The 9,657-nt window shown below is 42.3% G+C and overlaps 1 protein-coding gene across 3 annotated transcripts in view; it reads left to right on the top strand.

Moving 5' to 3' along the window:
* Impa1 (inositol monophosphatase 1) overlaps positions 1–7,596 on the top strand; it is a 17,593-nt gene extending 9,997 nt beyond the window's left edge. For all 3 annotated transcript variants that reach the window (XM_013351761.2, XM_005361812.3, XM_026786732.1), the window contains exons 7-9: positions 444–552; positions 4,449–4,600; positions 5,319–7,596. In XM_013351761.2, coding sequence (XP_013207215.2) covers positions 444–552; positions 4,449–4,600; positions 5,319–5,434 — 377 coding nt within the window. In that variant the 3' untranslated portion in view covers positions 5,435–7,596. The remainder of the gene's footprint in view (positions 1–443; positions 553–4,448; positions 4,601–5,318) is intronic.
* Positions 7,597–9,657: the final 2,061 nt, after the last annotated feature.

The raw sequence follows: 9,657 nt of genomic DNA, 5'->3' as shown, positions 1-9,657 counted from the left end.
TCCCTCCCTCCCTCCCTCCCTTCCGGTTTTGTTTTATTTTGAAGCAAGGTCTCACTGTAGCTCCTGCCTGGAACTGGGAACTGGCTGTGTAGGCCAGTTTGACCTTGAACTGAGAGAGCCACCAGCCTCTGTCTCCTGAGCACTTGGGTTAAAAGATGCACACCATTCTGCCCAACCATAACCTTCTCTTAAACACTTACGTTGAGGGCATGATTTCTGTTCATTTCCTTTTTTGTTGTTTATTTTTATTTTTTAATTACAGGGTTGTATTGAGCACCATACCTAATTTTATGTGTTTTAACGCTTTAAAGCTTGGGAAAATGTTTGATAAAACTAGGAAAAATGATTTAAATATCCCATTTTATTCTGAATTGTGTTAGATTTATTCTAGAGTTTTGGTTATTGACATCCAATGGTTTATTTGAAATAACTTATTTTTTCAGATATTACCAAAGCACTCTTGGTGACTGAGTTGGGCTCGTCCAGAAAACCAGAGACTTTGCGGATTGTTCTTTCCAACATGGAAAAGCTTTGCTCCCTTCCCATCCATGGGTAAGCCTTCTCATTCCCGTCACACTGCCAGATAGCTGCACTTTTTTTTAAGAATTCACTTTTATTATTTCTCTCTCTCTCTCTTCCTCTCTTTCTCTGCATGTGTGTGTATGCGCGCGCGTGTGCGTGTGCTCATGCGTGCTGGCGTGCGCGCATGTGTATGTGTGTGTGTGTGTCCATGCTGGCATGTACGCATGCACGAGTGCCCTTCATGTACGTCTGAGTCCATTGTGTTTGTGTGGAGGCTAGAATTGACCTTGAATATCTTCCTCATGGTTTTAGATGAATTTTGTTTGTTTTGTTTCTGATGTTTCCCACATAGTTTTGTTGTGTATCTTGGGCAGGCCTTGAGTTCACGGTCCTGCTGCCTCGGCCTTCCCAGTGCTTCAGTCTTCCTGATGCTCAGCTTAGAGGTGTGTGCCACAATGCCAAGCCTTGTCTCTCTATTTTTGTCTCTCCATTTTAAACCTATCCCTTGTACAAAACATAGAATGGAGTTGAATTTATAAGTTAATGTATAAATGTTTTTAATAGGCAAAGCTATTAATGAGTTGATACTGCTCTTCTACTTTCATCCTGCTTTGTGTTGTGATAACTGTTGTTTTTTCTGACCTTTATTATAGTTGTCTCAGTAAAAATTATCATTTAAGAAGCCACCGTCACAAGACGTGGTCAAGCGTACCTGTAACCTTGGCCTCTAGGAAGCTGAGACAGGAGGACCGTAGAGAATCGTTCAAAGGCAGCTGAACTACACAAGAAGAGACTGCCAAATGAACGAAGCCTTTGAGAAGCCGGGCTCTGTAACACTTGTCTGTCATCCCTGTCACTGGGCAAGCAGAGGCGAGCAGACTGGGTTATATAGTGAGAACTCATTCAAACAATAAAGACAGGCATTTGAATAACAAGAGAATTTTAGGATTCTCTCTTATTGCCAACTCTTGCTACTTTTTCTCCTGAAACATCCTCAGGGATATCTCTAAGAATTCACCAAGGATCGTCTAGTAACCTAGCCTTGTGTAAAGCTGAGTTCAGAGGTTCAGACATGTGCAGATCACACAGCGAGGTGGAGATATGCCGATTTTAGAGTGGCTCTTTAACTGTGGCCGGTAAACTGTGAGCAGTCCTGGTCATTCCTCCTAAGACGTGAGCTCTCACTGCCCTGTGTCCTCGTCTCCTGTAAAACCAGTCATCATCTGCCAAAGGGAGTCATTTCCCTTATCTGGGCTTTGTTTCAGATTGTTTCCTCTAGGGCAGTCTTATCAGGTAGTATCAGCCTCCCAGTGCTTCTGCCTGGGCCTCCTCAGTTCCTAGATTCCAGCTAGCACCTTGTGCTCAGCTCACCTTGTCATTTGGAATTGGATTGACCCATCTTGCTAAATTATAAAACACACTCCAAGTCAAAGGTATTCTGTTCAAGGAGGAGGTGACAAAGAAGCTGCCTACATGACTGCCCATTGTATGGTTAAGGTTTGATTGTGCTTTTGAGAGAAGGAAGAGCTAGGGGCACCTGGAGGTGTCCACAGCAGAGAGTAGACTGAACATGGCTGGGAGCAGGAGCCAATACTGGAGATCATGAGAGAACAGGAGGGCACCCAGGGATACAGAGTGCAGTGAGAATCGTGTTGAGGAGGGCACGGAGTCAGGGACGGAAGGGTCAAGGGATTGGCATGGGGCTTTGAAATGTGTACTTGTGAGTAGGGACTGAGGGAGCCTGGAACCTGGCATGGCCTTTGGCACATAGCCACAGGTGGATACACGCCAGTGAAGCCTGTGTCCCTTCTGCCAGATAAGGGAAATGACTCCTTTTGGCAGATGGAGACTGGTTTTACAAGTTCCTGAGGGTTGTTGGCTTATGTCTAACTGCCAGACATCCTATAGTCCAGGTAGAGCTGGGCCTAGGCTCCATGTTGTATGAGTCAGTGGGTTTGTTCTTTTTTGGGGTGTGGGGAAGCAGGGAGTGGAGCACACTTTGGACCTGACAGGTGTCATGTCATTCCTGTCCTTTTTTAAAATTTGGCTTTGTGAAAGATACTAGGTTTTGGTTTTTTGTTGTTATTTGTTTTTAGATACAGAAAAAAAAATACCCACACAATTCATCAATTCTCCAGTACTTTTGAAAAAGTATAAACTTTGAGAGAATGAATCTCTGCCTATTTCCAGAGGTTGAAATATTAGTTACAATAGGAATTTGAAGCAGATATGGTGATCCCCACCTGTAACCTCAGCATTCAGGAGGCTGAAGCATTAGTGGAGTCCTGTCTCAAAACAACAGCAACAACAACAACAGCTCCCGCCCCCCAAAATCAAAACAAATAAAAAAGGAAAAAGAAAATTTGAGTAAGAAGTAACTTATGGACATTATGTTTCCTTCTCCCTGGCTCCTTTCTGTCGTGGCTGTTGCTGTGTTTGTTTTTGAGACAGTGTCCTCTTCAGCCTCCTCCTCCCCACTCGGGAGCAGCGGCTCTTAGCTTCCAGGGCTGCCACCCTCACTGCAGGTCCTCACGCTGGGCTTTCTTTGTTCCGTATGCACCTCATAACCACAATTTTGCTACTGTTAAGAATTGTAGTGTGAATATTTTTGGAGGTAGAGATTTGCCACAGGAGTTGTGGCCCACAGGTTGAGAACTGCTGCTCTACCATGTTTATTTCTTAGTAAAAGATTCAGTAACATAACCACATCAAACCCGAGTGCTTCTGTTTCTGCCTGTGCTTCAGTTCAACCATGAAGATCACAGGACAGCGTTTAGGAGTCAGTTTCCCCTCCACTGTGGGCTGTAGGAATTGGACTCAGGTCGTCAGACTTGGTGACAGCACCTTGACTCACTGAGCCATCCTGCGAGCCCTCTGATTTTGAGGGTCGTTCTTACACACTGCAGCCCCAGCTGGCTTTGAACTTAATGTGCAAAGACTTGACCACCAATTTTAGCATGAGTCCACGATTTCCCTTGTCCTCCCGAGTGCTGAGATTAAGTATGTGTCAGTATACACAGCCTAATTCTCATTGCCCATCCATTTTTTGGAAGTTGTTTCACAGTCTTCCATTTTGTTATGATCTTGACATTTTTGAGCATTTTAAAGCTCCTATTAATTGTAGAAAGCAAATGTTCATGCAGAGCCCAGCTGGCCTATTGTGGGTTCAGGCACAACCATGAGGCCTTTCTAGTTGGCAGTGAACAATAGCATAGTGTTTCACACGGCCTGGAGATGGTTGCACTGTGTCTATGTAGAATAAATGGTGCTGGGGTCCAGACAGGAATGCACACAAGGGTCACTGTTCTTCAGTGTTTGTCTGGTTTTGTTTTTTGAGACAAAATCATACAATGTACTTCAGGCTGGCCTTGAACTCCTGGTCCGTCCACTTCAGCCTCTCTCAGGTAGTGTGATTACAGGTATGTGCTGTCATGCCTGGCTCTCTCTGGTATTTTGTTTTGTCTCCCCTTAAAGACTTTGTTATCATGTTTGTTTGTCTTATTAGATGGTAGCTTTGTGATAAATTCCCAATTTACACAGTACGTCGTGATTAGATTATTTTAAGAGATTTATTTATGTGTATGAATGTTTGCTTGCATATGTGTGTGTGTACCACATACATGCAGTGACCGCAGAAGCTAAAAGAGGACATTAGGTCCCTCTGGAACTGAGCCACCATGTGAGTGCTGGGAACTGAACTCAGGTCCATGCAAGAACAGCAAGGATATTTACATTTTATATGCTTCATTTTTAAGTATATAGAGAACATTTTTATAGAGAGAAAGTTTAAAGTATATGGAGAATACTTCTATCCACATTTATTCTCTAGATTGAAGCAAACAACCACAGTTGGCGTTGAAAGTGACCTTAAACAGGAATACGTTTTCTAAGGGGTTTTTCCCACCTATCTTTACTTCTCGCGCTAGAATCCGGAGTGTTGGAACAGCTGCTGTTAATATGTGCCTTGTGGCAACTGGGGGAGCGGATGCTTATTATGAGATGGGGATCCACTGCTGGGACATGGCAGGAGCTGGCGTCATCGTCACCGAGGCAGGCGGAGTGCTGATGGATGTGACAGGTGAAGCGTGTTCTTCACATCTGTAGGCTTCCTTTCTGTGTGGGCTCTAAAAAGATGGCTGATACATGTCCCGATAGAAAAATGGGCTGTGCAATTTTCTATAAAATCAGACAGTAGGAGATAGAGGTAAAGACAGTCGCTAGTTATACACACTGAGAAATGATTGTGACTCGTCAAGGATGAATACCAGGAGCTCCTGAGAGGCTTTGGGAGGTCTACTCTTTTCCGAAGCTTGTTCCATGAACTTTGAAGAGGCCATAGTGAGAGTGGACAGCGGGCTTTGTCCACCGCGTCTCTTGCTCTGGTCTAGGTCAGTTAAATATTAACTTTGAGCAGTAGGAGAAAGTGGAGAGAATAAGCCTGGGTTCCAGGAGTTTACTGAGGAGATGTCGCAAGGTGAAGCAGGAAATGGGAAGAGAGCGATGTGCAAGAGAATCGGAGTCAGTCTGTGTATGTGCAGACGCTCAGACGGTGCAGAAGTGTGAGAGTGCCCACAAGAAACCAAAAGGGAGGATGGCATTCCAACTTGAAATCCCTCATGTTGATACTTACTCAGAAAAGATGCCTAGAAACTTCCATCATCTCAAGACTGAAATGCTGTCATCGAGTGATAGATTCTTTTTTCTGTTTGAAAACTAAGCCTATTAAAATGGCCATAAGATACAGTTGTGCACTTGCTTTTCTCCTAATTGGTTTTCCATGTTTGATTTGATTTCAGGTGGACCATTTGATTTGATGTCTCGGAGAATAATTGCTGCAAATAGTAAAGCATTAGCCGAAAGAATAGCCAAAGAAATTGAGATAATACCTTTACAAAGAGATGACGAAAGCTAGTTGGCACAGGACAGTGTCCAGCTCCATCACACTGGCTGACCCTGGATGTTTGTGATGTATGATGTCATTGATTTAAATTTGTCTTTGAGGTCCTTATTTTAAAATGGGAACATTTCAGGTGGCATATGCAAAATTAGATGGAATATTTGATTGTTGAAAGAAAATCTGCATGTGAGAATCTCTTGGGGAAAGGATCCAGGAAATCTAATTAATGAACTTGCCGTGGAATAATCACCAGTCCACACGATCCCCTTAAATTTTAGTATGCTATTTATATGCACAATTCTCAAGTGTAAAGTTTTTGTTTTGTAAAAGTCTTTCTTCCAAAAGCCATATTTAGTTATGTGTGTGACTACAGCAGGCTCTCTCCTCACAGAGACCTTCTGTTGTGTTGTTCTCTGTAATTTGGCACTGGCGCAGTACCTGTCAGACAGCGGGCCTCTAAAGTCAGCAGCTTACGTGAGTGCCTGGGGCTGCAGTTCCTGTTCTGATGGCACCTGTTCTGAAGCTGGCTTACCTCTCTGTCCTTTGTATATTCCATATTGCCATTCACAGGACTGCCAGAGACGGTTGCTTATTGTGGAGGTTTCTGCAGTTAATACAGTACTGTGCGCTGCAGGCTCTGTCTAAGCCCCCATGCTGGAAAGATTTTCAGGTATCTGTTGTACTTAGTTACAGTGTAACGTTTTACTAAATGCAGTATTCACAGCCAGATATGTCAACTGATTTTGGTTGTGCTGATGATGTATTGTGGCATTAATGGTGAACTATTTGACTTCTTTCCAAACTCCTTGCTTAATTTCAACACTGCTGTCTGTATACTCTATAAGGATCTTGGGCCTCTCAAACCCAAGAAGAAAATTTAATGGTTCCTATTCCTTTTGAAAGGATTAATTTATTGTTTAGTTTATTGTTTTAGCCTTGGCCCTTGGCATATGAACAGATCTTTCTTTTTGTTTTGTTTTGTTTGTTTGTTTGTTTGTTTTTCAAGACAGGGTTTCTTTGTAACAGTCCTAAGTGTCCTGGAACTTGCTCTTGTAGACCAGGTTGGCCTCGAACTCACAGAGATCTGCCTACCTCTGCCTCCCGAGTGCTAGGTTTAAGGGTGTGTGCTACCATTGGCCGGCTATGAACAGATACTTTGTTCTTGTATGTTTGAGCCTGGCCTTTGATAAAATAACGTGTTCTTATAAGTTTGAAGGCAGAAATTATTTTATTATTGGGCGATTTAATGAATTAGATCTCTGTGACACTCTGAGTGGGGCTCTGTAATTGATATATTTCTGCTGTTAGCCACATGACTTAAACATCACATACCATTAAATACTATTACAAGACAGGTTATTTTGGAGGTTAGATTTATTTTAAGACTATTACGAATAACATTTTTCTGTATGTATTTATGTATCCCAGGCTGGCCTCAGAATTGTTATGTAGCTGATGATGAACTAAAACTCATGATGTCCCTGCCCTCTCTCTCTAAGTTCTGAGATACAGAGAGAACAGCAGGGCACCATCATGTCGCTGGTGCTGAACCCAGGGCCTCATGCCAGATCAGCATCTCAGCCCATGGTTAACATTTAAATTAAAAGTGTAATTAATGATATATTATCAAAGTCTATGGTCTCAACTCTTTTTAGGGGTTTTGAGTTAAGTTACAAATATTTGAAACTAATGTATATGATTGGTTATATATTTTCACCTTTTGCATATAGTTTTCCCAATATAGGTAAACACTTGATATTTCCCCCTATGGCTGTTTGTCTTTTTATTCTATGTGCAATTGAGTATTATCTGCCTGAACATTACTTAGATGTTAAAAAAAGGGATGATTAGAAAGTAAATTACCCCAAAATAATTGGGAAATCTTGTTTTATGTGACAGAATGTCCTCTGTTTAACCTGTTGCTGTGTCCCAGTATTTACTTCTCTAGTTCTCATTTTCAGGGCATTTCTTTCCCTGATCTCTCTGCTTTTGAGAACCTTCAACTCTCTGATAAGTGATCCTTTGTTTGGGAGTGTATTAAAGCTGGTTTGCTGCACCTTGAGGCTGTATATAAATGCAAGGCAAAGAAACAGTGGTCGGACTGAATCTTACTTCATTGTTCATGTGATTAGAAAATACAGAAGAGTCTGCAAAGGGATTATTAAAATTAATGATGTCACTGGAGATGAGGCTGGTGCCACTGCTGTCTAAGCATGAGTGTGTGCAAAAGCACTGAATGAATACTCAGCATAAGGAGTGGTCAGGTGCTCCCAGACTGCTCTAACGGGAACTATAAGAACTATGCACACAGCAACTCTAAAGCATTACTGGGGAAAATGCTGAAGATCCTTTAAAATATTATATGGGGGGTGGGGTTGTATGCACAAGCTTCAGTGTGCTCGAGGCTGTCAGACGGCACCTGCAGGAGCTCTTTTCATTGTGTTCTGGGGATCCAACTTAGGTCATCAGGCTTAGACAAGCTCCCTTCCCACCAGCCCGAATTGCCAGCCTGAAGTTTTGATAAAAGTAATGTATACTTTGGAGCCCTTAGTATTGCTCTGATGTGAATTCTCCCAGGTGGATGTATAGTTTCAGTGCCTTCCCATTCAGAATCCAGGTGGCTTGCTGTGGCTCACCTCGGGGGTTTTATTCCGTGATTGGTTAGCTTGTGCCTTTATTGCTGTGGCAAGACAGCAAGTGCGTCATGTCTGGCTTGTGTTTTACAGTGACGGTGCTCACTCGTGACCTGGAGGAAACGGAGGGAAAGACTGGCATTCCACAGTTGCCCGTGAGCGCGTGGCCCAAGTGGCACTAGGATCCCACGAGAGCGTGGCCCAAGTGGCACTAGGATCCCATTAGAGCGTGGCCCAAGTGGCACTAGGATCCCACGAGAGCGTGGCCCAAGTGGCACTAGGATCCCACGAGAGCGTGGCCCAAGTGGTATTAGGGTCTTGCCTAGGTCCCACCTTTTCACTGTCTCTGCAGGCTATCACTCTGGGAAACAAGCCTTTGATTATTTAGGGTTTTCCCCCCAAATAATTTATTGTTATTTTGTGGTCATTGGTATTTTGCCTGCTTGTATGTCTGTGTGACAGTTTCAGAAGATCTGGAACTGGGGTTATGGACAGTTTTGTATAATCAAACAGCTTTTTTGTTTTCTGGACACTCAGACCCAAATAAAAACACAAAAACTGTATTAATATAATGAAAACTATATTACAGTACTGTTTGGTCAACGGCTCAGGCATATTCCCAGCTAGCTCTCCTACCTTAAATTAACCCATTTTTATTAATCTGAGTATCGCCACAAGGCTATGGTTTACTGGTAAGGGTCTGGCATCTTCTCCCTCTGTAGCTAGATGGTATCTGCCTGACTCCACCTTCTTTCTTCCTGCATTCGGTTTAGTTTTCCTACCTATCTGTATCCTGCCCTGTTATAGGACAAAACAGCTTCTTTATTAACCAATGGTAATAAAACATTTTCACAGTATACAGAGGGTAATCCCAAATCATCTCCTCTTTTCCGTCTAAATAAAAAATAAAAAGGTTTTTAACTATAACAGTAAAATTACATATAACAAAACAGTTATCAAGAAAGAATTACAGTTACAATATTTAGTCTTTGTATTAATCAAAATTAAAGAAAATACTCTATCTTATCTTTATGAGTATAATGTTTTATATCTAATTTATCTTTTATTTTAACTAAGGAAAACTATATCTTCAATTCCATCAGAGACCCCAGAAGGATATATAATATTACCTAAGTAAACAGGAAGTGCATTGTAAGTGACTTGTAAAACTCTGGAATTGACAGAGACGTCTTGCTGCCTGAACAGTCACCCAGAGTTCTGTTAGTTTGGGGCACCCATCTTCAGCCTACAGGCCTATAGTATCTGGAAGACTTTTCCATAAAGCAGGGAATTTGAAATACTGTTTAGCTTATATTGGCAGCTTGTCAGTCACTTTCTTCTGTGTCCTGCAGAATGTCTGACATACTCATGAAGCAGGAACCCTGAAGGACCATCTCACCTTTTGGCAAGTTCAGCAGTCATTTTTCTGTGGGTTCTGCATGTAAAGTTTATATAGTATACTGTCAAGCAGTTCAGGCAAGCTCTATAAGGAGCCTCTTTGATGCCCATCATCCTCTTGAAGTAGATCGGTGCTGCCAGAAGCAGACATGTCTCACTGTTGAAAAAAGTCTAAGTTCTTAAAATATTTTAAATGCCATATTCTGT

Source organism: Microtus ochrogaster, linkage group LG5, assembly GCF_000317375.1.
Source record: "Microtus ochrogaster isolate Prairie Vole_2 linkage group LG5, MicOch1.0, whole genome shotgun sequence".
Lineage (NCBI taxonomy): Eukaryota > Metazoa > Chordata > Mammalia > Rodentia > Cricetidae > Microtus > Microtus ochrogaster.
The sequence above is the reverse complement of the archived record's forward strand: the minus strand, read 5'-3'. Positions and strand labels throughout refer to the sequence as shown.